The sequence below is a fragment of the Melospiza georgiana genome, chromosome 10, assembly GCF_028018845.1.
Source record: "Melospiza georgiana isolate bMelGeo1 chromosome 10, bMelGeo1.pri, whole genome shotgun sequence".
NCBI classification, from domain to species: domain Eukaryota; kingdom Metazoa; phylum Chordata; class Aves; order Passeriformes; family Passerellidae; genus Melospiza; species Melospiza georgiana.
This window is the reverse complement of record NC_080439.1, coordinates 25,452,582-25,480,020: the sequence shown is the minus strand read 5'-3', so window position 1 is coordinate 25,480,020 and position 27,439 is coordinate 25,452,582. Positions and strand designations below refer to the sequence as shown.

The 27,439-nt window shown below is 43.2% G+C and overlaps 1 protein-coding gene across 1 annotated transcript in view; it reads right to left on the bottom strand.

Moving 5' to 3' along the window:
- HS6ST1 (heparan sulfate 6-O-sulfotransferase 1) overlaps positions 1–26,417 on the bottom strand; it is a 192,559-nt gene extending 166,142 nt beyond the window's left edge. Inside the window, exon 1 of the mRNA XM_058031140.1 lies at positions 25,758–26,417. Within this exon, the coding sequence (XP_057887123.1) occupies positions 25,758–26,275 (518 nt within the window). The 5' untranslated portion in view covers positions 26,276–26,417. The remainder of the gene's footprint in view (positions 1–25,757) is intronic.
- Between the last annotated feature and the right edge of the window lie 1,022 nt (positions 26,418–27,439).

The window sequence follows — 27,439 nt, the reverse complement described above, 5'->3', positions numbered from 1 at the left end:
TGTTCTGGTCATGGTTGGCAAGAGCTGCAACCCATTTCCATAAAGCCACCATGTGGAAAATTGCCTTGGCTGCTAAAATGGACTGATGCAAAGGAATTTTTTTCTTCATGTTGAAGGCATCAATACTTTTTAAAAAACCACCACTTTGCAGGACATTAGCTGATCACCCAGCAGCTGTAAGGCAGATCCATCAAACCAAACAGTAAGAAAAAAAAAATCTCTTGCAGACCACTAACTCAGCAAATACAAGAAGAGAAACCTGAAGAAACTTTGAAGCAGCAGCTCTGTTTTCACCAAAGTATAATCTCATTCTGTTACTGCTAATCAACAAGCTTCCACAGTGTATATTAGTTAGCCCCCAAAAGTTAAACTCTCAGCCTGCAGCCAAGTGGCTGAATCACAAGGCAAGCCAAGCTGTTCAAGAAGATGCTGCAGGGCCTGCTGGGCTGGAATCCCATTCTCCAATACTGTTGCTGCCTGGGGCAATTCACTCTTCAGTTCCCAGGGACTCAGAGAGATGCTCTTCACTCACTCTGGGCATACAGGGCTGATTCAGCCCATGATTCCTGCCTGCACCTGTCTCTGGCCTCTCCTGCACTGTCCTGGCACAGAGGAGCAGAACACATCTCCTGCTCCCTGAGCTCCCCAGCTGGGCAGGACCAAGGATGTTAGCTCTGCTTTAACTGAAGGGATGGGACCACAGTCAGCTTAAAAATCATTTATTGCTCAGGTAAACATCAGTCGCAGAGGCTGTGAGGTTTAAGAGAGCAAGCACTCAGCCACAGCTCAAAGTGGTTACAACTTCTTCCCTACAAGACAATATAGAACTTTGTAATCCAATGGACAGTTGCCACAAAGTTCATTTTGCTTTTCTAACCTATCACCTTTGCTTACTTCTGCTGTACTGAATATACTTTTATCCAGTGGGCTCCTGTCACATGTACATACATATGCTCTATTGTAACTTCTAAACTCTCAGCTTACTCTATACAAAATATTGTTGTGATACATTCCTTGACTACAAAATTATGATGGCTGTGTTTCCAGGCTCAAAGCTGTTCCCAAGACACAGAAATACAACAATGGGTTTCCCAGTTTTGTCCTTGCTGGCCTCAGTACACAAACAAGATCTACATGAACATAAAAGCTACTTTATAATGTTCTTCTGTCTCTTCAAACTTCACTCGTTTTCTTTTCTGGAAAAAGAACCCCATCATATTATAAAGGTATTTTTTTATTTTTCAATCCTAAGAGGCAGCAATTGAAAAAAAACCAAACCATGAGGTAAGAAAAAGGAATACAGGAACACTGTATGACTCTATGCTGCACATCAGAAGTGTTGCTACCATATGCAGCAAAGAGAAGCACACCTACTCCAGAGTCCAGAAAATGCAATTAAAGGGGTGCATGAGAAAATCTACATAATGCTGGTTTCTTCCTGTATAATCCTGTTTTCTATTTATCATATCTGCTATGCAAAAATTGAGTTTGTGTAGGGTCAGTGAGCAGCTATTTTAAAAGAAAAGTCTAACCTTTCCTAATCACCTGTGCTTCCTGTACGCACTCCATTAGCCCTTTCCCTGATTTATGATTCCCACACTGTCCCTGTGATTAAAAGCCTGATGGTTTGTTTGCATTTCTACTTAGGCTGGTTATTTTTTGCCCTTCAGCCACGCTGCAGATGGCTTAGACAAGTCTAAGGGTCCAATCCTCATCTCCAAAACCAGGATGCTGCCCTACAGCACAGCTCCCCTTGTGCCCACCACACTGAGAATGAGCACTGGGTCTGCTTTCAGCACTGACCACTGGGTTTGGCTGTAACTACAAAAAAGTTTCAATTTCTTCTCTGTCTAGACTTGAAAACTTTAAGTCTCCAGAAATACCAGTCAGATTGAAATGAGAAATCATGTTTTGATGCAGGTCCCTATAAACCCCAACCTGAAAAAGTGTCATGGGTTTTGCCTGACTGGCAAGTTTGTGCCTCTGAGAATGCCTTCCAACCCCTGCCTGGTCAGACAGGTACTTCAGGAGCACAGGGCAGACAGAGAGAAAGCACAGCTTCATGGGAATGAGCAACAACACGTAGGTTCAACCTAAAAAATAACACTCATGCTGTGTCAGAGACACGGCTGGTCAAGAAACTCACAGGCATGCCAACAATGAAACAACACACTGAATTTCCTGCTGTGAAAACACAAAACCAGGAGCCAGGTACCAAGGCCTAGGCCAGCATCTGAGTTCATTGTGGCATGGTTATGGAGCAAAAATCACCCTTTGAGGGGCTAGGAGAACACTGGAGTGGCCTCTGGCTGGTTGCTATTTTGTCATCATCTTCTTTGTAGGCCTCCATTCTTTAAGGCAATCCCTACCAATTTATTTTTTAAAAAATTAATCCACTAAACATTGTTCATGATATATTATTACCTTACTTATATTTAGCTTCTCATCAACTTTAACATATCTTTATCTAATTATCTATGACACGTGCTATTTGAAAACATCTTTTTCTATTTTCTAACTGCCAATGCATCTTAAAACTTTAAAAGGTTCACTTTAGACTTTCTCAAAGTATAATTTATGCTACATTTTTGTAAGGTTAAGTTCTTATGAGGTTGATTTAATGAGTAATTATTCTATACTATGATTCTTATTAGCTATAAATGCTTTAATGTCTTTTTAATATTACCATTATTGAAAGATTTCTAAAAGAAATATATTAGGGCAACTCTTCTGGGCAAGACCTGGACCCTGGCCAAGTCCTAGCCTTAATGAGAAGGAAAAAAACACCAGCCCAGGGTGTTTCTGTACCAAACTCTGTACCCTCTGTGAGGGTGCAGCTGCCCCTGCACAGCTGGAAAATGCCACAGAGGAAGCTGATGGTTATGCACAGGGATGATGCACACCCCAAAGCACAGTGAACTCTCCAGGCAGGCAGCTCATGGTCCTGAATGAGCAACCTCACGGGTGCCAAGTGCCAGTGTTCATTACAAGTGCTTTTAAGGCCACAAAACACTTATGGGTACAAAGGGCACCTATTTTTGGTCAGTCAGAAAGAAAATTCCACAAGTGAAAAACTGATATAAATGTGGCTGAGTCTTGGCAAACTGTTATAATGCTGAGTAACACAGCAAAAATGCACATTTGCCTGCTCAGACATGTCTACAAACTGGCTTAACATCATCTGCTGAAGGTAACAAGAAAAATAACACACCAAGTGTGTTTTGTTAGCAGTTTGGCTAAACCAACAAAGGTATCTTTCATCACCTCAGGAATCGCAGAATCATTTCTTTATTAGAGTAGCTGTCAGTATTAATAACTTGGCAGAGAGGTGTTTTAGCAGCAAGTCTCAACCACTGTTACTGTGCTTCATCACCCTCTCATCCCTCCAAGTTTTGCTTTTCATTTTTCACCCCCAAGACAACAAAAAGACTACAAAGAACTGTCCCTTGCTTTCACCAAAATTGGCACCAATTCTTTTTTATCATCATGAGATGCCAAAACAACAATACATCTCCTCCCATGCCACTGTGATTCTCTCTCACACCTGGATTATTACTGTGTGGCACATCAAATGTTAGAAAAACACCATGCTTGTGTCTGCCAGGTCCCATGATGCTATTCCCCTTGCATTAAAAGAATGTTATTAACTTTAGTCTGTATTGCCTCGGTACATTTTTTTTGCAGGCACAGAATTCCCATATATTTATAACTCATGGCATTTCATGAACTTGTGAGCTCTTCTGTGTTTCTTTCTGAGGCGGAAAACAGTAATTTCAGCAGAAATATGAATTTCATTATGTTTGACTGACAAGCTCAGGCCACATAACTGACTTAACATACACAAGGCATGCTCCCTTTTCCTTTGATTTATGAGTCTTCACCATAGTTTGTTTTTTTCTGCAGGAACAGAAGCAGAGTATATTTATATAACTATTCTATTCCCCCACCTTTAATCTGAAACCTTTATATAGAACAGCTGTTGCTGCAAGAACAACTGGAAATTACTGTGCTGTAGTAATACACCTCATGGCAGTCTAATACAACTACCAAAAATGCAACCCTTCACAGGCAGGAGTTCTGAAAAACACCAACACCTTTGAAAAGGCACTGACAATTGCAATAATACTATATTCTGTGCTGACCTGCCACTAAATCACACCAACTCTTTTATTTCTTTTCAAAATAACTGCCAGAAAGAAAAGATCATCTTGGGCTTTTCAGGTGTCTGCACGTTATTTCAGCTTCGTATTTCTTGTTAGGTGATTTAATTTTAGACCTCATTTTTCATTAAAGAATCCACATCTAACACAGAGCTCCATCCCCTGCTTGAGTTCTGACCCCAAATATATCATCATTTGCTTCTGCTCATACCTTACATGCAGTGATCCAGCTGAAAAAAATCCACTCAAAAATAACTTCAAAAATGTAACAAATTGAACCATACAAACCCCCCAGCACTGGAGCAATAACCTACAGCAGAATGCCTTTAAAACTCCCACCCGAGCAGCAGCAATTCTATCACACAGCTTCTCACGCCATCGGAGGCTTTGAAAGGAAGCTGACTCAAAAGTCAGGGACTGAAAAGTGAGGAGAGCCAAACATGAAATTTCCACTTCCTCTACACATGCTTTCAGCACAGAAAAGGACAGAGACAACACAATAACAATGGAATTTCTTTCTGATGAAGTAAAACCTCCAAAGCCTTCAACAACCCTGCTTCTCTGCCTTCTCCCCGCACACCTGAGGTGTCATCCTGGACACACAACTGCTAATGCAATTCAAACTGCAGACATCGCATTTTCAACATACTAACCCAAAAATGTATTTAGCAAGAATTATTAAATGCTTCTTGTTTTTCACATACCAACCTGAAAATCCATGAAAGGGTGATTGCCAATGCTTCACAGATGCAAAAAAATAGGTTTTATACCTCTGGGATGAGGAAACATAATGGTAGTTGTAAAGGGTTTTACTATACAACATTGAACAGGCTTTTAAGATAAGAAGTTGTTTTTCTAGTGACTCTTCAATTAAAACAAACAAAATGAATCACTGAGCCTTTCCTTCCCAGTGCAGTTATAAGGCACACTCACATTCTGCAGGTTTTTTAGGTGGTGAATCAGAGGGAAATAAAGAACATCTCCCTTGCAAACTTCCTCCTCTCCCACCTCCCTTAGAAATAACCATAGATAGAAATGTCCTCACCTGATCAGTACACACACTCTTCATCTATTCCTTTAAAATAATTTGCTTTAGAGTTCCTGGGTGACTTCCCTTCAGTGCAAAGAGCTCCCCAGTGCCCACAGGTACAGAGGGGTAAAAGGGCACAGGACAGATGGAGAAATGCCATTTTTGGGGGGGATGAGCTGTAAAGCACCTGTTTTCAATGGTTCTATTTTCTCTGCCAGCCCTTTCCTCTGCACATCCTCCCACTTTTCACCCCAACTCATTTCATATTTAATTCTTAAAACTCTTATTCCAAAACGACAGTCCCAGTTCACAGTCTCTCCTCACTGCCTTACACTGACCATTGCCAAGTTGTAAGAATCTACCCAAAAATCAGATCTTTAAAAAAAACCAGAACATTCAACAACGTCAAGCATAAAGACTTTGATAGAGACATACAGGGCCAAGATCACAGAAATGCACAGCAGCTTCATTTCAAAGTGCTTTTCTCTCCTTAGCAGCTAATGTATCTGTCAGGACAATAAAATTAAGCAAAATAAAATAAAAAACCTGTGAGTTCCTTCCCTGGCATTTCACAGGTGAGCCCCCAGTCCTTCCTATCAGCATGACTCACTGCATAGACAGCACCTGCCACAAACATCAAGGGTTAACAGCAAAGACACTGGTCCTGTTCCCTTCTGAGTATTCTACTGAAAAATAAGTCATTTGTGCTTTCATGTGTAAACTTTAATGACAAAAGATACCAGAAAATAAGAAATGGCAACTTCAGATTGCAAAAATGAAGAGGAAATTAAGGCAAGGATGAAGAGATAAAAAAAAAGACCGATGTATCTGGAATATTCAGTTATTAAGGGCTTGGCCCTCTGAGATGCTCAGCAGGTTTTTCAAGGCAAGAAAAAACAATCTGAGTTTACTGTGATTTAGTGGTCTAAGTCTAAACCTATTCTCAGTAGTAATAATGCTGAAAAACACCACCACCAAGTTAAAGAGCATATTTAATTATATTCTATGAACAGCAAGGAAAATGTAGGAAAAATACAAATTAAATTGTTCCTTGTAACACAGCACTAATGAATGTATCTGTTTTCAAACTGCAGATAGTTCAGGATGCTCAGAAAAGTAAGCACGCAGGAAATTCAAGAGAATTTTAACCCACTGTTCCTAATTATTATATTGAAAAAAGGGCCAGTAAGCAATAGTCCTCCTTAAGGTTCTTTTCAAGAAATCTTTGCTTTATTGCCATTACAAAATGGCACTTCTGAGCTCTACCAGTTTCTTTTTAGCAATCAGATTTGCGTACTTCTTAAGAAACCAAGATGAAACACATTATATTTTAATATTAAATGCAAAGTTTCAGAAAGAGATAGCACCTAACTTAATCCCTCTAAGATTAAAGATCTGTCTGAGCCTCTGTCAGTGAACATCTGTAACACACTACAAAAGATGAGGAAGCTGCTCATTTCCCATTAAAAAACAATTTTATATATATGTATGCATAGAATATAATGTGCCTGTTTTACTATTAAGAAATAAACATAGTAAATTTTAACTGTATACTTGTACCGATTTCTGGATGTCATAAAACACTTTAGTAGGCACAGCTTTGGAAAAACAGTGGCTCGGCAGGTGCCAGCCAAATGGTTTTGCAATTCTCACAAACTACATCTCAGTACAACACTTGTGAGTGGAGCAGCTCCTCAGCCACCAGTGCTGGTTGGCCAGGTTTGCAAAAAATGAAAGTTATCTTCAAAATAAGTATCAAAAACGGAGAGTTGAAATAGGGAGAAAAACCAGGAGTGACATTATCCTTCTGGTGCTGGAGCAATGGCCCTCCAGTCTTGCAGAATGGCATTTTGGAGAGTGAAGCTACAACCAGCAGCAGGAGAAATGTTTGCAAGGGGGACAGCAGCACTGAAACCTGAAATTTGGTAACACAGCTAAGGAGAGGAACAACCTTCAAGAGAAGACGGGAGGGAAGGCTCAGCTCCGAGCTGTGACAAGTGTCACACCAGGGGATCTGGCACCATAAGAGGTTTCTGCTGAGCTTGGTGGGTGGATCTGTCCTGTTTGCCTGCAGGGTTCAAATTGTCCTCACCAAACTCAATCCCAGGTCTGGCACTTCTTAACAGAAAGAAATGCTCAAAACAGAGTAGTCAGGAGGACACTTGCCACTGTCGTATTTTCTGAAAAATCCCTTTGCCCAGGATTTTGCTCCTGGGAAGCTAAGAAGCCCCAGAGAAAAAGGAAAACAATATTATCTCATTTGCTTCTCCTGTGTTTTGCTGCTTTGGAATGTGGTTGGAGATTTTTTTTATCCAGCGGGTGGTTGGTTGATTGGTTTGATGTGAATTGTTTTTACTCAATGGCCAATCAGGGCCAAGCTGTGTTGAGACTGGAAGGAATCAGGAGTTTTCATTATTATCTTTTTAGCATTCTGTAAGTATCCTTTCTCTATTCTTTAGTATAGTTTCGTTTAGTAGTCTTTTAAATAATATTGTATAATAAAATAATAAATTAGCCTTCTGAGAACAAGGAGTCAGATGCATCATTCCTTCCTGCCATGGGGCACCCTGCAAATACAATAGACACTCAGAAGTTCTGAGGTTACTGCCAATTGAATTTGAGGTAGCTCTGAAGGACAGCTGGCATGGGAAGGGAGCTCAGCAGAACCTCAAGGGCTTTCTCACAGCACTGGTGATGCCTTCTGCATGAGTTTGAGCTGAGCTTAGAGGAGAGCACATGAAAAATCTTCAAAACCACATGATTACACACATATCCACAGAGATAACAGGGGTACACTCCCCAGAACACACAAATCCCAGCGGAAAAGGCAGCATGCTGCACGCCAGAGTAGACTCTGCTGGGGTTGAAAATGTTCTCTATTTAGCTTCCACCTCCCTGCTTGCATTCAGCAAACACTGTTCTCTTAAAACATCAGTGTGCAGGGCAGGAGACAACAACAGGCAAACCCCACAGATGTCCACATGTAATGGAAGCTCAAGCACCTTGCCAGAGTCACTTGCCAACACAGTTAAATTGCGCCATTATAGAGTCCTCAGACAAGGTTTCTAATAAAGCATTTCCCAGTTTGCTTCCTGCCAAAATTCAGAAATGCAAGTCCACATTCATATATGCTTTGTGGCACAGCATACAACTTTTCATTCTGTTATTTTTATTTGTTTTCCGTGACGCTGCTGCTTAAGGCAAGTGTTGGAATGACCAAGCATAACTTCAACATCTGTTCCCTGAAGGAGGGGAAAACAAAAGAAAAGAATAAGCCATGCTCTTGTATTCCATCCCTTTCTATTTCTTAGATTAAAAAAAAAAAAAAAAAAAAAGGGCAGGAATCCTTGCTATTGAGAGCATCACTATCTCTTCCTTTAGTCAAAAATCCAATTGACAGAAAACCAAACTCCTAAATTCTGATGGACGCCTTCTTGCCAAAGACTTACTGCACAGGTATAGATGCGCAAGAGCTGCTGAAGCTGATCACATCACACCTTTTGCCTGTATACCATAAAAATCAGGGCTGAAAACCTTACACATTGGGCAGCAGTCTGCTCAGACACAGCAACTCTCAAAGACCAAGCAGTGGCAATGCTTGTCCTCAAAGCCATTGATCCAAACCTGCCTTTGCAGAACCTCTGGCATGTGCGTGGTACCTGCCAAATCTTCCCAAAACCTAAACCTCCCACATCTCTCTGCTTGTGGACACCAAAAGTTGGATGTGGGCTACTCCAACTTAAAAAACAACTGGCTGAGGCTGCACCCTATAAATTAATTGAATAACTACACTCCCACTGGAGGCATGGCAGAAAGGATGATGCCAGAAAAGGCTTGAAGGCAAATGGAATTGTTGGCCAGTGAGCTAAAGAACCTTCCAGGGTCCTCTTGATGCCTTCCTTTTCTAGCAAGGTGCACTGGATACAGCACATAAACCCAAGCAGTGCTGCCATGCAAGGCCATAAAAGGATAACAGCACCAAAGACTCTGTCTTGTTGCCACTGAAACCGTGCTGAGCCACAAGTCTGCATGGACAGCCCAGTCCTTCTTTCTGTCAGACATGAGTCCTTTTTTGTCCACTACAGGTTAGATCAATAACACAAAAACATCTTCAGTGTGACACCTTATCCCCATTTCAGCCCTGAGCTCTCCCACTGCCACGAGAGCTCTCAGGAGACAGCTGCAAATGAAGACCTTTAGTTAGTGCTCCTCTCCTGAGACTGCTACTCATGATTGAATCTCATTACTAAGTGTTCAAACTAAATCCAGCCTTTTTTCAGAAGTGGCTCAGAATCCTGCGACAGGGTCACTTAATTCTGTGGCTTTCAGAATGAATTCTGTCTTTCTCAGACTGAGAGTTAGTAAGTGCTAGCATCTACATGCTGCAACTCCTTCCTCCTCACAGCACAGCCAACAGAGTCCAACTCTCTCCCCATCCAGCTAACCCACTTTCTGTAGCACTCATCCTCACTGGACACAGCTGTGGCCTGTTAAGGGCAGGCCTGTTCCTAATCTTTGCTAATTAGTACAGCTGCAACTCCTCAGGGGTAAGATTACCTTCTGCACTATCTTTATTTTCTTATATTTTATCCCCCCACATCAACAGTTCTTTTTTTTCCTCACATAGGGGAATAGACATAAAGAGGTAAGGGATGGTGCCATCAAATGGCAAAAAGAAAGAAAAAAAATTGAAAAATTGTCATTGCTCCTGTGTGGGAAAAGGAGTTAATGCACAGAGGATGGAGCAATATCCCAAACAGCTCCTTCTTGAGACACTACCCTTCTGCCAAGCAAAGAGAACTCTGATAAGCTAAAGGAGGAATCAAAACTACTGAGCTACACAATGCTGAGAAAGCTGAACTCCATATTTAAAGCCCAGATCCACGTTTATTTCTGGTACTAACACTGTGTCTCTTTCTGCCTTCAAACAATGTGGGGAAACTGCTCCTGTCTCCTGGGCCAGCTTACAACTCACTGTCTTTATAAAAACTTCTTCAGAGTTGTTACAGTGCCATTGAAATGAAAGAAAGAACAAGAACACCCAGTACCTGCCCCAGGTACTGAAGTGATGGCCACTGTGACTATCTCCAAAAGTCTCATTTTAAAGGCCAGGTTTCTCCTATATTCCACATTGTAGCCTTTGAAACAACTTTTCTAACTTGATCAAGTGGAACATTTTTGGTCCTTGCATCCAAGGAGCCCTTGGATGTCAGTCTGGATGGTCCCTGAATCACAGAAGTGCAGTGAGGTGACTCAGGGATGTCAGGATCACAGTTTGGACACAGAGCAGTATCCAAATGTGCTTCAAGAGCAGTGACACCTCTGTACCTGTGTTCCACTCTACCACCACTCCTCTATTTCCAAAGAGCAGAGGAGCACTCTGGCGTGCCACAGAAGCTGCCTGGAGAAGGCAGAAACCAACAGTGGAAGTGTTAGAACATCACAAATGACTTAACCACTTGCATAGCTCAGTTCCTCCATTTCATTCTATCTTAAGATAGAATCTTAAGCTTGAGCTACCTTATCTTGAGCTATCTTTCTAGCTCAAGTAAGGCTTCAAAAGAAATAGGGGTCTGCCCTATTTATATGCCTGGTGCCATATGGACAGTCACATTTTAGAGAGAACATCTGCTGCCCAAGAGCAGCTCTGAAAATACTGCCCAGGAGGATGTGAGCTTTTAGCACATTCAGCATTCATCCTGTGACCCTCGGGTGACAGCTCCAGGTATCTCCTTACCTGACCCCAAAGCTCTGGTCCCATCTCTAACCAGAGATCTCTAACCAGAGCACTTAAAAAACCATCTGCATGCCAGTTCTCCTCCTGCCCCTCTTGTGATGCCATCAGCTGTGTGCTGAACAGAGTGAAGAATGAATTGCTCAAAACTTGCCTGTAGCTTTTCCATACATGCTTGGAGGTGGGATTTAAACGCCAGGCTTAGAAGCACATGAATTTTTTTACAGAGTTTAAACAACCAGGCCTTTGCTTCAATTTGCATCATCAAGCAGAATGGGAAATGAGAAAGGATTATGTGACATGCAGGATAGTCCCAGCTTTAGCTGTTAGTCCCAGTTAAATGACTTAGAACTAGGAAGGGGGAAGAAAAGCCAATAACCAGAATGAATCAGTATAACCAGCTCCTCCTCTGAGCTCCCTCAGTGCTATAAACAGCTGCTTAACTATTTTTCTGGAGCAAGAGGCCAGTACTCTTAATTAAGAATAAGGTTCTGAGTTCCTGCTCACACCCAGTAACTGGATGTTTGGAAGGAAGGACTGTTTGTGCTTTATCCTGTGGGAAGCTGTTAACGCCCAGTGGTTTCCTCCACATATTCTCCCCTCGCTGACCCCAGAGAGACCACTTCACATGAAAAAGAGTTTTTCTCAAGACAGGAATATTCCAGCAGTAAATCCTGAAGCATCCAAGAACTTTATAACTTGACACCTTTGGAATTTGCCAGCACTGCTTCCTGTCTATACTGTTTTGGGTGTTTTTGCACATACTACATGGTGATTTTTAGAATAATTCAGCATGTCATGGTTCATACAGACAGAGCATCCAACTTTAGTTTAATGCATCTATTTTAACTTGGTTTAGTTTAAATTTTCACAAACATCCCAACAGGAGTGCAGATTCCCAAGAATAGGAGTCAAGGGCCACATAAATTCCTTGGTGTGCAAGTAATTCTACTTATTTCCATAAGAGAAAACTCTTCTCAGATCCTAGGCAAGAGTCTCTAAATCTCACTTACCCACAATAGTAGAGTTGACAAATATAACTGTTCTTTTTGCTCTCACGAGCAGTTATTTCCAGATTTGGGATTGGCTGGGCTTCAATCCAGAAAACAAGACTCCTCATGACAATCCCCAAATAACTTCAGAAATTCACAAGAATCGGGAAATATCCTAATTACAAAAGGGGTCAATTCATCCTGCCTGAAGTATTTGGCAGACCAAGCATCCCACATCTCCAGAACATTCAGAGAATCCATCCTTCAGTTTCTGTGAGGTTTCCAGCTGAGTGATACCCTGACAAGCAGTGCTTCATCACAGCTAACCACAATCCATGCAGCAGGCAGGACAGGCTGCTGATCATCCAGCACATTTTACAAATTGCAGCTGCACCCCTCCTGCTGTGATTTATATTGTCATTACAGGCCAACTACACCTCAAGTGTTAAGTCATCCTCCAACACCAGCTAGAGCAGAAGGAGAAAATGCTCTCCCCAAGAAGGTATTCTGACTGAAAGCCTTAGCAGAAAGTTATTTCCAAATGGAAACAGTCATACTGTGGCCAGCCTGCAGGAAGATTTACTTCTGCATTTGTTTCAAGATGTTTAGAAAACTGATTTAGAAGATTTTTACTCCTAGTGTCTGACTGAAAATCTTATGGGTACCTCAGTAACCAGGTCACACAGTCCAATGCAAGCTCTTGCCCTCAGCAGATCCCAAAATTCCATCATGCTGTACAACACAGCTTGTGGCAAGGCACAATCCACTGCTGCAAGCACACGGATGAGCACTCAGCAAACACATATTGTCATAGATTTGGTGTCCTGGCACATCCCACGGTGAACAATCGAGCCTTTGCCTCTGTTTCTGCATTTATAAAAAGTACAAATAATATCCCGTTCAGAATGGCACATGGATTACCACTTACACTGTAGAGGAATTTGAAGAAGCAGAGTATGTCCACCTTCACATCCTGTCAATACTGTCCTCAAGAACAACAGCCCTTACACAGCTTTGCCAGGTAAAGGCTTTTCATACCTGTGGTTTCAAGAGTGGGATACAAACATTTCCCCATTTCTCATGCAGGCAACGTATTTCAACAGAGCTCCAAGGTGATCCCAGTTATCAGACAATAAAAAATAACCATTGTTGAAGTACTTCAGGTCAGATGGCAAGGAGCAGTTCCCCTGAGTATGAGTATCAGGCATAGTTCTCTGCTGCCTTTCAGGGATGATACCTGGGCTGTTCACAAACACAGACTCACAGGTATGGCAAGAATCTTCCCTTGTGTAACAAAGGAGTTTGCTGGTCGTGCTGCTTCCTTGGCTGGCTCGGTGACAGGGCAGACATTCCCTGAAAAGCTCTGGGGGCAGGAGGTGGGAGCAGTGCCTGGTGCCCCCATACAGCTGCACTTGTGAGCCAAAACGTGCGCTGAACTCGCCCAGCAGCCCCTCACAGGCAGGATCACCCCAGAGCTCAGCCCCTGAGAGCTGGCTGTGCAAACAGCGTGCAGAACCCAGTCCTGGAACTGGCAAACAAACCTCAGGCTTGACTGGGCAAGCTGGGACAGCCAGCCAGGCTAACAACAGTCTCTGCTCACTTCCCTGAAGAACAAATTAACCTGGGCAGGCATCCAGCTTCCATAACGTCCAGCTTCCACAGCCCCGGCTGGGCCTTCTGCTGGGATGGAAATGGGATGGATGATTTCCTGTCTGCTTTCCAGCCAGTGCAATCTTATTAAGCACAACTGTTTCCATCAGCCCATTTCAAACGTTCAGACAAAACAATTGCATTGCTGCTGCTGACAGCTCCTGTTACAGCACGGTGCAAACACTTCAGCCAGCTAGGGGAATATTTCTTCCCAGAAGCTGCTGCCTGAGACAGGCTAACACCTAGGTAAGAACTGCTGTGGCTTAAGCATAGCGCAGAAAAACCTTCAGCAATGTTTCTTTCCAAGGAAGACCACACTGCTGATCACACAGGAACCTGCTTCCCAAAAGTTCCGAACAAAATTCCTTCCCAAAGGAAGACGGAAAACTTCTGCATCACAGCCACCACAAATTCATCCATTTCCAGCCACTAATCTTGACTTTTGACTGCATTTTCAGGGAAAGACACCTCTCTTTTTCATGCACTGCTGTTAAGAGCAGCTGCTACAAGCAGCGTGCCACAGCATGGCAAACCTTCAGAATAGCTGAAGGCAAATCCATGACCTCTTCAGTCATCTCACGGCAGCTAACACTAAGAAAAAAAGCCGGAAAGTTACACAGAACTGCCAAATTATTCTTCTGAGGAGCTGCCTACATCACAATAATAGCTGCAGGTAGCAGCTAAAAAAACTAAATATGTTTTAGAAGTGAGGGAGGACAAATGTCTTGAAAATTCTCTAAGCTAGTTGTCTCACAAAATGTATTGATTCACAATAGACTTTCAAGTATTTTTCTTGTATGCTGTAGTCCAATATTATTTCTTTAATGAACTGGACGCAGTTTTGGCAGCAAATCCCAAAGCAAAGAAATTAGGTGGAAAGAAAGGCAAGAAATTGAAACTGTCTTCACAAAGAACTTGATAGTTATTTTAAACAAAGGTTTATTGAAACTAACAAACCATCTACAACCTGAAAATCCTAGTCAACACAAATTATGTATGATTCCTTCTTATTCCCTTATTACTTCTTTTTTTTGTTGTTGTTGTATGGCAAACCTCAGATGCTCCTTTTACACCCAAAAGTTAACTACAGGTCCCCCTGCCATTGAATAACTCCCTGAAAATCCCTTTTTGGTGGGAGTCACATTAGTTCTCGTGACATACAATCAAATCAGAGTTCAGACAATTGTGGCAGCTGTTTTTCAGTCCCTTCTTGGCACCCCCAAGTCACACACAGGGGATCACCTATAGCCAGCCCTGTGTTAATAGAAACAGTCAACAACAGGGTTATTTTTAAAATTCCAACTCATGTATCATTCAGTGATTTCTGTGTCACCATTTCAATATTTGGAGTGTCATTTTTTTCTCAAAAACAGAAAATGAAGCTCATATAAACTGCTGGCACACTGTCTGCCTGGAGCCTGAGTGAATTCTGAAGAGTCAGGGTTGAAAACTGGGAACTGTGGAGTGGAACTGCTGAAAATAGCAATTGGCTACTTTGGAGTTTCTACAAGGTATGTGTTTGCTATGTATGACTGCCTCCATAAACAGGTGTCAGCTTCATCCAATTTAGTCAAAGTCATGAAAACAACCCCTTCTCAGTAGTGTTAGAATGCAGGAGTATCTCACAAAAAAAATTTAAGTGTACTGAATTTGCATTGAATTTGACTGATTAACAGTTGTTTCTGATGTTGGCACAGTTGTATTTTGTATGACAAAAATTTTCTGCCCTATTACATAGGGGCTCTTCAAAAATCAGAACAAAAAGAGCTCCCCCAGGGAAAAATCTGGTAACTTATGAGAGTGAGATGGGTTAAGCAGTAAGAGATCTCTAAAGGGAAAGAAACTTAATTTATCAAGCTCAGAAACAGAGATTGAAGCAATCAAGGTACAATATGATGGCAACCTGAAAGAAAGCATTAGTTCAAAGGAATGGAAAATAAAAATTGCTCAGGTATTATAAAGAAATAACACATTGCTCAGAAAAAGCCAATTTGCAAAGTAGAAGAAAAAGTGCAGGATTAAATGCTGGGCCCAAATAATGGCTTTAATAATGAAGGCAACATCGAGTCATTAGAATTCAGTGTAATATTACATTTCAAAATCAAAGCCACCGGTAGCAAGCAGCCAGAGACATGATATGTGTAACACAATCTGGTTGTTAAAAATACAGGAGCGCACCACACTGCCTTTGGCCAGGTCTGAGGCTCCACTGGAGTCAGGTTATGCCACACAGAAGATGGTGTCCTTTTTAAACACATTTGTGAACCCAGCCAAATAGACCAAAGCAAACTTCAGTGGAGAAAAAAATACTTCAGATTATTTATTTTGGATATGGTGCAAATAATAACGGCAGCCAGAGGAGTATAACCAATGAGGGAATCTTCTCTCAGGTGCTCAGAACAAGAAGTTCAGTTTTATACCTCCTAGAGGAGATGCCAAGGCATTTCATTACCTGAAAGGGCTCCTTTTGCATTTGTATATTGTCTCCCTGTTCTTTTAAAGTTTTTCTAAGCTTTTTGATGTTTACATTTTGTAAGGGAATTTTTAATGCATTTTTAATGTAGTTAATGATGTTTTGTATTTCTTTTTAAAGGAGAATTGATGAACTATTAGTTTAACTAGTGTAATTAGAGAAGTAGCAATTTTGTTTAATTCATAATCACTTTTAAAATTCTATGAATATCGAAGTCCAAAAAAGAAATGTACCTTTTTTACCTTAAACATCTCAGCATGTGAGTATCGTTCATTTCGTGTCATATTGCCATTGGTGTATCTCTTTTCTGTGCAGCACACCGTGGATGAAGTATTCTCCTTAATGGGGGGGTTAATCTAAGTGACCCCTCCTGCTCTCCCTTCAGCAGCCAGAATAAATCTGTTCCATCCTCCTCCTTGCACAGCCATGCACTTCACATCTGTCTTTTCTCTTTCAAAGGCCTAAAAAAAGGCACAGGTGGGAAGAGAAGAGAAGAGAAGAGAAGAGAAGAGAAGAGAAGAGAAGAGAAGAGAAGAGAAGAGAAGAGAAGAGAAGAGAAGAGAAGAGAAGAGAAGAGAGAGAGAGAGAAGAGAAGAGAAGAGAAGAGAAGAGAAGAGAAGAGAAGAGAAGTAGAAGAGAAGAGAAGAGAAGAGAAGAGAAGAGAAGAGAAGAGAAGAGAGAGAAGAGAAGAGAAGAGAAGAAGAGAGAAGAGAAGAGAAAGAGAAGAGAAGAGAGAGAAGAGAAGGTAATCCTGCTTTTGTGATTTAAGCCACATTAACAAAAAGGATGGTTTACTGATTGTGGTTATACTCAGTGATTCCTGTCTGCTTGTACTTTTGTCTAGCTCCAGCAGGAAGCAGAAGCTGTCAGGAAATTGGTGAGTCAGCATGCTGCTGCTGTTTGTCTTAGCTGTGAGGCATTGATTTTTATCCTGATGCTTTGATACAGGGTCACAGGTATCCGAACTAAAATCTTTACTGAGAGCAAGAGGGTCACGGCAGCAAGAGCTGTTAGATTAAACAAAAAAGTCGATTCTGTTCTTACAGTATTTTTTTTGGACGTTTAAATTTTCTCAGACAGTTGAGAGGAAAAAATACGAGCCACACTTTTCTATTGAGGAAAAAAAAAAAAAAAGAATGACCAGTGCAATGATTTTCACAAAATCTTCAAAAGTTGCTGAATATTTCACTGTTATCAGGTATCTTATATGTGTGTGTAATTAAAACTAGAACTAAGGCTAACATGTAGAGTAACTCCCACATATGGAAGAAGCAGCACTTTTAAAATCTTTAGCACTTGTTCAGAAGCAAGGTCCCTTTCAATAGATCTGAAATAAGCGTGAAGTCACCATGCATTTTCAAACTCTACGTGATTCTATTTGGCAGAAAAATCTCAAATCACCTTGTTAGTACTTAAGATTAAGCAAAAGGAAATTTAGTCTGTTTTAAAAACAAAAATGCAAAGGCTGCTCAGGAAGCCCTGAGGTTTCCCCCTCATGTAGAACAGCTCCATAAAAGTGATCACAGTATTTCAATCTGCAGTGAGGTGTAATCAAAGAATCTCTGCTTAATAGGATGGAGATTAGTTATGAAATAAAACACAAGTCAGACCATAAAAAGTTAATTGCAAATAACTGTTTTCTTGTTTAAATTGGCAGGAAATTCTGAAATATTTCCTCTAGAAAAACATAGGTGAGTTACAGTGTAGAATTTACCACTAAAAGGCTGGAAGGAAGGTAAAAACAGAGCCAAGCAGTAACAACAAGTGAAGCAAAGTGACCTCAAGTGACTGAGCAGGAAAGTCTGTACACTAACATGAAAATCTGAGATTTATGGCTAAGGCTGGCTTTAAGACAGACCCCTGAAGAGTCTTTAGGTTGAAATGAAGGCACAGACCTGAAGTCTGAAATTAATATAACACCAGGTGCTATTTACTATAAATTTTTAAGAGGCTTTGAGATACACAGGTGAAAGAATGCTATAATTAGAACTGCCAGGATATAATTAGTACTGCTAAAAAGTTCAGGTTACAGCTAAAGGTGGACAAGGGGACGTTCTCAACCCTTTCTGGACACACCACTGAAAAAGAGATACCATAGAATATCTCATATCCTTAGCCTTATTCAGCAGTTTGTAGGGATGAAAGACACCCAGTGTTGGTTTTAGTTTTTATAGAGACAGGGTAACTGAGATGTGTTACAAAAGATTTTATTCCATTATCTGTCTCGATGAAGAGTGAGACATGAGAGATGGTTTGCTAGATACTCCCATTGTAAGGAGAGCCATACTATCAGAAGCTAACTTATTTCTTGCTTACAATACCTTATAAATGTTTTCCAGCTTATTAGCTTTTACTACACAGTACTACTATGACTTTACAAATCCATTTCTCACAATCCAGAACAGCGTCCTGTACTTCTGCACTACTAAGCACGGCAATGACACAGACTGACACCATTTATAAAATGCAGAAATTTAACCAAACCCTATTATGTTTTTCACCTGATGAGCTCTCCCTGTGTGGACCTTTCCTGCAAAGCCTTTTCCGACCCCCGAGAGATGCCAGGCTCCAGCAGACACGCACAGGGAAATGGCTCCTCCTTTGGCAGCAGCACACAGGACTTGTGGAGCATCCTGCTCACATCTCAGACCTGACTGCCGCAGCACAGGGGTGGAGAAGGCTCTGTGTGCCTTCGTGACAATCACCTCCAAAGGACTCTTCAGAGACGTTCTCAAGCCTGCATTTCCTGCAGAGTGCTCTGTTACGGAAACAGAAGGGGGAACAGAACTACATCAAACAGTGATTACAGAAGCTCTGTGGCCTTAAGTGGGTATATTTCCTCATCAGTCTATTTCAATTCCTTTACAACAAGCTTTGTTTGTTTGCTTTTAAGGTCAACCATCACTGGCAAAACAAGTAAATTTCTAATGGGCTACTTCAGCTCTGTGTTCTTCCTGTAGTACTTTGTTTATTCTCCAAAGACTGTAACATTTCAGTTTATGAAGGTCTTTGCTTCTGATGTATAAATATCATTCCCTTCTTTCCACGGCAAGTGAAATCTCATTAAAAAATCTTGACTTGGTAGCTATCACAATTGTGAATATTAGGAATTAAAGACCATACTTTATTGGAAATAAACTGCACACACTGGAACAATGCTTCATCTTTGCTTGGCAAAGCACAATTTCAGTCAATAACAGAAAATTCCTCTCTGTTCTTGTACTTGGTGGAAATAAAAGCATAAGCAAGTTTTGTGGAGTTAGACTATGTCACTCTGGCTTTCTAAAGCAAGCACAATCCCAAGTGTTCACTGACAAAATGTTGCCTCTTTAAAGCATTACTACCACAAGTTTCGTAAAATTGCCTCCAAATATTTGGAAGTTTAAAATAAAAGAGACATAAACCAGAGATTTTGGTTCTCTGACTGGCTGAAGGCAATTGTCCATGCTGCTTTCCCACTTCCCAAGATTTACAAAAGGCATAATCTCTACAAGACAGCAGGGAGACTCTGAATGGATGTCATGGGTTTGGTTAGACAGGTGTTTCTAAGCAAATTTAAAATCAGGTGTGTTCTCTCATTACTCTTTGCCTCTGGGTCAAAGTCACTAGAGGAGCACAGCCATAACCCCTCTTGATTAGCTTTATCTTGATTTCTCTGGAGCTCTGCTGTTCCTTGTTGTGAGTAACATCTGGGGAAGGAACATCCTGGCAAGGAGTCACCGAGGGCTCTGGAGCCAGCCACAAGTGTGGGCACGGTGCACAAACATGACTCAGGTAAGGCACATCAATCTCACCTATGAAACGAACTCATGAGGAAGTTTTCTTAAACAACCCCAGCCCTGCATATCCTGAATTACTTTCCTGAATCACTCTCCTTCCTAGAAGGAGCAGAGGCCCAGGGAGAGGGCAGCGTTGCAATCGCCTCCAGCTGTAACTTCATCCTCTCTAGCAGTGCTTTCTCCAGGGGTAACACAACCTCGTCCAGCTCACATTCTCATGTCCAACTCAAGATATCCAACCCCAGCCTCCTGCAGGGAAGAGTCCTCGCCACACTGCCCTCCCCAGTCACACCAGGTTATTCTGCAGCTGTTCCACCAGGCAACATCAAATTCTTCATGCTGTTTTTTACCTAAAGCTTCTACAGCACTAGTGAAGTCCAAATTCCTTCTATCAGATTTCTTCCTGTGAAGCATAAAGCTGACCCAAGGGCGTTGCTGGAGATCACACTGGGTTTTTATTTCTTGATGAGTGTCCTCCATCTCACACTGAGAAACCAGGAGCCTTCTGCAGAGCCCAAAAAACTGGGCTTGGCATTGCTGGGGCCAAGAAGGGTCACACAAAACGGTACCAACTCTAATAGCTGAGTAATTAACCCCCAAAAAATGCCCGTGCTAGCATGGTGGAACCCATGTGCATCTACAGGACCAGTCCTTAATGACTCTCCTCATAATGGGAGTATCTAGCAAACCATCCAGTTCAGTTGTTAATGAAATTCAAGCCAGCTCTTCCAAAGTAATTATTTCAAAATTGTAAAACAAACAAACAAAAAAAAATAAACAAATGAGAAAAAATGAGAAAAACAACAGAAAAAATTATCCAAGGGTTGCTTCCAAATACTGTACACTTTTATATAGAGAGCAGGAAATGATAACTAGAAAAAGGCAAAATCTGACATTTAGGCAAAGAGTGTTTGCAAACTTATCAACAAGAAAAACAAAATTACTATGTTATGATGCAACTTTTGTTGAAAGATTAATGAAAAACTGCCAAATGTCTCATTTTGAAAAATCAGGTCAGGACAAACACACACATCCTTTTGCTTTGTCAACAACAGCAACAAAAACCCAGCAAGAGTAATTAAACCTGACATACCAGCCAAAAGTCTCAAGCTTAGATAAATACAGTACTTCAAACCCAAGGCAGCTATTTGAAGAGTTCCAATTTTTTGGTAACTGTGTCAAATTTAAAGATTTTCACTACAAAACTACTTGGCCCTTTAGAATTGTTTGGCTGTGAAAGACCAGCCTGGCTTTTTGGGTGAGCACAACCAGGTACAAAAAGTTTCCTATCAGACTAGGAGGATTTAAAATATTCTGTGTGATAAGAGGTTTGAGAAATGAACCAGGCTGCTGAAAATAGCTTTATATTGATATTTCTCCACTGGTCTTTATGACAAACAAGTCTGAGTTGAACTGGTGAGTGGAGAAAAATGCCCCTTGCTCCCTGCAGCCAGGTATTACTCAACTCCCAGCACACACAGATCCTAAAAGAATGACAAGCTCAAGCTTTTAAAAAGTACTAATATTATAAAAATGATTTGGTAAGGCTTTTCACTCTCAAACAGTTGGTTTCTTGACAATGTGTTTTTGCAGCTCACAAGCACACATATAATAAAAACCTCATCAAGAACAGATCCCTGCAATGGGACAGATATGTAGTTGGAAGCTGTGAAAGTTCACACTTCAGAAAAATCAAACTAACAAACTGCTGAGCCCTGTTAATTGTTTCTTAAAAAAAAAAAAAAAAAAAAAAAAAAAAAAAACAACCCAAAACATAAGCTGTAAATAGCTAATCAGAGACTGATTTGCATAACAGCAGGTTTTACTGACCTGCCATGCATTTCTTACATAAAAGTCTGTGGATTACAATTTTTTTTTCTTCCTACTCATATGAAACCTTGAGAAAAAAATACTGAAATCAGAAGCATGCACACACTTTAGTTATTTTTGTCCACAGATGAACTCAGAAACCGAACTCCTATGACAGACTAGCACAGAAACCCGTACAAAAAGCCAAGGCTAAGCTCATTTCTTGAGGCAGCTCATTAAAAAAATAATAAATTAAAAAATGAGCTGGGGGACACAGAGCCAGCCATGCCCAACCAACACTCCACCAGCTCCATGGGCTCTCCCCAGCAACAGGGAGCTTCCAGAAACGCAGTTTTAGGGGAGCTGTGTGCCTTGAATCCTTTCCATGTGAATAATGCAGCTCCAGGAGAACACCAGCTCCGAGGCTCTCGTTTTCACCAGGCAGCAGAAACCAACAGGACAGCAACAAAACCTGGGTTGTCTGGGGTTTGTTCAGGGTTTTTTGGGGGGGAATAGGAAGGAGGGGAAACACACAGAATTCCTTTGGTGTAATATATTTGTTTTATTGCTTCTGCAGCACATTAGAGTCGAGTTCACTGATGAAGTGTCCTCCAAGTACAAGTTCAGAACACTCCAGGGCTGTGCTCCTGTTTTGGGAGCAAACAAGGCACTAGTGGGTCAGTTCACAGATTTTTCTAATTCTGGAAGTCAAATTAAAGAAATTAGTTTGTCTTTTGTTTTTTTGTGTTTTTTTTTTTTTTCCAGAATCAACTGAAGCAATTTGATCTCCAAAGTTTTCGGTGAAACAAACTGGAGGGAGCAGCTCAGAGTTTCCGCTTGCAGAAATATCAGCATGGTGACTCAACGAACGCATTCTAATTTTGCTTCTTTTTAAAAAGAGTCTTTGTTATTTATGCCCAGCAGCACAAGGAATAATGAGGCCTCCATTCCCCAAATCATGGAATTTGCCCTCTGCTAAAGCCATGAAGAGAACTGCAGCTAAGTGACTTAACTGATAAGCACAGCCAACTTCAGAGTTCCTTGGAGTCCCAAGTTTTACAACCCCCAAACAAATCAATCTTTCTTTCACTGGCTGTGCATAAAACATAACATTTGCTTCAACAAGTCCAGAAGCCTTTTGAATACAAACCAGGCAAGTCACCAGGAGGGGTGGGAAGGGGGTGAGAACCAGCACTTTTTTGGAGTGCTGACCCATTAGAGCTAACACACCCATCCCTGACACTGCATCAATACACAAAAAAAGAAAGAAAGAGAGAAAAAAATGCAGCCTTTGGCAATCTAGGGCTCCTAATCATTAAGTCTGACACAGAACAACTGAACAATGAAGAAAGTTGAATTGCATTGCAAATTTATGTTCCATGCCCAGGTTATGGAATGCAGTGCAATAGGGCACTGGGCAGCAACAAAAACTGCATTCCTTACAGAGGGAACAGCTTGAATCTCATGATTTGTGCATGTGGGCAATACTGAGTGACCTTCATGCTTTCCAGCATTCACTAGAAGACAGATTTATTTGTAATCACAAGTCAGCTGTTTTGTTTTTGGGGACAAACATATATTTGGAAGAGCAAAGGTTTAAACTCTGTATTAAGCAGCAAATGCAGGAGCCAATACATTAGCTTAAAAGCTGAATTTGAAGACTACACTCAAAAATCCAGACTGGATAATATTAGAATCTGAGAGAATGGTTGTTTGCTGCTCCTTTTTCTGTTTCCTTTGAGAGAGATATGTTCATAGTTCAGTTCCATTAGAAAACAGGAGCCTCTCGAGCATATACCTTTCCTAAAAAGATGTCCCGTTTCAACATAAGAGATCCAACACTCGCAATGGACAAACAAAGTGATACTGCTCTTACTGTAATGGACATAATACAAGACTATCTGTATTTTAATAAAGAAAACCCATCAAATGTTTATTTTAAACCAGCACTGCCTGTCTCTTATTTGCAATTTTCTTAGGCATGAAATAAACCACATTTTGGATAAGGTGCCAGCTGAACTGGAGTGCAGATCCTAGGACAGTATTATTAAAATAGCCAGCAGCTGGCTGCACTAAAACCATCCCCAGGATACAATGATCATAAATTTTGTTTCATTTAACAGTCCAAGGTGATAAACCATAGATTATCTAAAGCTTCCACATCACAGTCCTTGAACTCCTGGAAAAGAAGTTCTAACTCAGATTTAAAGGAAGTCAAGAAACAACCCTCGACACAACTATTTCTTGATTTGCAGAGACATGAGGGAATGGGACAGGATTAATGATTGTTCCTGCACATCCAAAATTCAAGACAATTAAGAAGCATGTAGAAGCATACAGTTCCTGATGTCCCAAAGCAAATGGCAAGGAAAATCTTATTTACAAGCATGTGAGATAAAGCAACAGACGTTTGATTCTCAACTTCCTACAAGTTGCTGTAAGGAATTTAATTGCTACCTCACAACCTGACGCGCCCTTTTCTCAAGTACCTGTACAAAAATCCAGCTGCTGAATAAAGTTGAATACCCAACACGTAACAGATTTTCATACAAAACTGACAATGGAAGCGCACAAGGCTCTGAGACAATCCATAAACCCACACAGGTCTTTATATAAGGTTAATGGTTTGCTAGGCAAGTGCCAAGGTTCACAAAACGGGTAATTTTTGTTTCTTTTTTTAAATCAAGTTTGAACTTTGCACATTTTTCCTAACCACACTTCACAAAAATCTCAGCAGCAACCTAGATGGGCAAAGGATATTTTACTCCGAGGTGCTCTCAAACACTTTATTAATAAGAGAGCACAGGAAAGCCTCAACCCTTCAGTTATATACTTCAGTTTGCTGGGTCAGGCAGCACACAGCAGTCTGAGCATACTTGGATGACTAACACTGAAACGGGCTGAAAACAGCAGCAATCATGACAGAGACAATAAAGAACCCAGCAACTGCACACAGCTCCAAGGGAAGAAATATCATTAAGAATCGCTTTAAAAAAACGCAGGGAAAACATAGATATGATGCCCAAACGTGCTTCCTAAAAGGCCACTTTTCATTAAAGGGATTATGTATGATATTAACAACACATCTATAAATAAAGTATATGGCATAAGCAAATATTAGCATAAGATCTTGAATGAAACTTTAAGGCAAACAGATTACAAAGTGTTGTAGCAGAACGACAAATACGTTAGAGGAACGTGCATAGTTCCTAAAATAGTGATAATTTTTAAAAATAGTCATAATTTTAAAAACTGTCTGTGAAATGAAAGGCAGCAGTATACTGAGCTAAAATAACACAATCTTTTGGAGATCTTCATATACACCACTGTCTTTACTACAGTGCTTCAAATAGAAAATTCCTCTTATAAGTTTATAATTCAGGACGAGACCAAGGCAGAGGAATAATGGGCTAACAGGGCAGAAACAGACCGGGTGCTCCACACGGAGGGTGCTTTAGGATGGCTCTCCCTCTCTCCTAGGGCACACAGGAAGGACCCTCAAGGAACAAGCACAGGGTAGCTGCTTTCCCCAACTCACTCTGCCGTGGAGATCAACAGCAAGGAACATGAAATGGGGGTGTTAGGAGTGTTTTCTGCAATGTGCAAAAAACCATGGGGAGTAAACCGAGGAGGGAAGCATGAGCACTGCTGGGCTCGTGTGCCTCTCCTCGGCTGCACTGGAGAACAATTTCAGCGGGAGGAAAAGGGTCGGGGCAAAGCTGGTTACAAAGACAAGCTTGAGATAAGGGTGAGGTATAAAGGGTTCATAGAAGGTGGTAAGTGATGTCTGAGGTAAAGGCTAAACGTTTAAAAGAGAGAGTAACCAGCACAAAGATGCTCTCGGTAAAGGGTGCACAGAGGCTGCCGGAGCAGACCACGGGCTTGAGGGCGCAGCGTGCGAGGTGCGTGGGAGGCAAAGAGCAGGAAATTTGCAGGAGGAAGGCGCAGGGCACAGCCTGGAGGACGGGAGGGGAGGACAGGTGAAGCAGCCGAGGAAAGGCTCGGGGCAGGTTGAGGCACGGCACGCCGGCAGCGCACGGCAGGGGGCTCGGCAGGGGCAGGCCGGGCGCCTGAGGCGGCGGGAGCGGGGCAGCGCGGCGGGCAGGGCTCGGCCCAGGGCCGGTGCCTACCTGGGCGTCTTGGCCGCGGCGCTCTCCCGGCGGTCCAGCACCCCGGGCACGCAGTTGGTGAGCTCGGTCCAGTCGGCATGCAGCCCGCAGCTCCAGCCCGTGGAGAAGCGAGAGAAGAGCCAGGTCTCCCTGCGGTTGGGCCGGTAGCAGGTGCACTTCTTCTGCCCGGGCCGGCAGTCGCACGGCACCTCCAGCCGCACGTTCTGCACCAGGTGGCGGCCGAAGGTTGTGCCGCCGGTCTTCTGGATGTGCAGAAAGACGATCACGTCCTCGCCCTTCATGTCGAACGCGAGCTCCCGTTCCAGCTCCCGCACGGGGAAGTAATACTTCTTCACGTAGTGCGGGTCCGGCGTGGGAAAGAGGTCCAGCTCCTCCGAGTAGGAGCGGCCGCTGGGGGAACCCAGGCTCAGCCCCGGCCCCACGTACTGGTACAGGATAAGCATGAAGCACACCGAGACGGCCACGATCAGCAAGAACTTGCTGGTCCTCTCAACCATGGTCCTTCCCGCACGCTTCATATGTCACCATCTCCCGGGGCTGCCGGCGATGGGCAGACTGCGGCGCTGCCGGGGGGTGGGCGGCGGAGCTTCGGCGTCTGTGCCAGCCGCCTCCCCCCGCTGCTCCCCGGAGCAGAGCCTTCCCCGGGGGCGGCGGGGCCGCTGCCTGGGTCGCCTCGGCTCGCCGCCGTGCCCGCCCGCCCCGCCGCGGGCAGCGCCGGGAGCGGGGCAGGGGCAGCCCGCAGCCAGCCGCTCCGGAGGCGCCGCGGCACGGCGGCAAACTTGCGAGAGAGAGAGAGAGACAGAGAGAGGGGCAGGAGGGGGGCGGAGAGGCACCGAAAGGCAAGAACCAGCCTCCTCCCGCCCGCCCTCCCTTCCCCGCGCTTCAGGAAGCCACCCCCATTCCGGCGCTGCCTCCGCCGTGCCCCAGCCCCCGCGGCACCGGCGCGGCTGTGCCCGCCCCCGCCGCCGGCTGCGCCCGGGCTCGGCTCCGCTCGGCTCGGCTCGGCTCGGCTGGGCCGGCAGCGAGCGCTTCCTGGCCGCGCCGCCCCGCCCGGCATGCACAGCGCCGCCCGCGCCGCCCCGCGCCCGCGGCCACGCTCCGACCGGCGGCGGCCCCGCCCGAGCCCCAGCCCCAGCCCCAGCCCCAGCCCCAGCCCCAGCCCCAGCCCCAGCCCCAGCCCGCTCCGCTCCCCGGCCCCGCTCCCCGGCCCCGCTCCGGGCACCCTCCCCGCGCCCGAGATCCCCAGCACGGCAGACCGAGTGGGCTGCGCCTCCCCGAAGCACTCGGCTCTTTATGTGCCGCCTTAAAATGAATCCCGAGAAGCGGAGCTGGCGCTCCTCGGGGCTAGGTTTGTGCTCCCGCTTTGAGGCAATTTGCATGGGAGTAGGAGTGGGGCTTGCCGCGGGTCTGCTCCCGCCACAAGGGCCACCGCAAGCCGCTGGTTGCGATGTCGCGACTGGATGGAAGAGGAAAATGCTCCGGCCACACACGGGGTGATGATGGCTGTGAGCTGGAAGAAGCCTGGGCACACCGTCAGCCACAAACGTGTGAATAATAAGAATATACTACTAGGTGAAGCTGAGGCCAAAATCGTCGGGGGTGTTATTTATAGCAAACTTTCCCAGCGAAATGCTTTGTGCTGCTCGGTCAGGCATACTCCATCCGGCAGCGGGGTTGCTGCA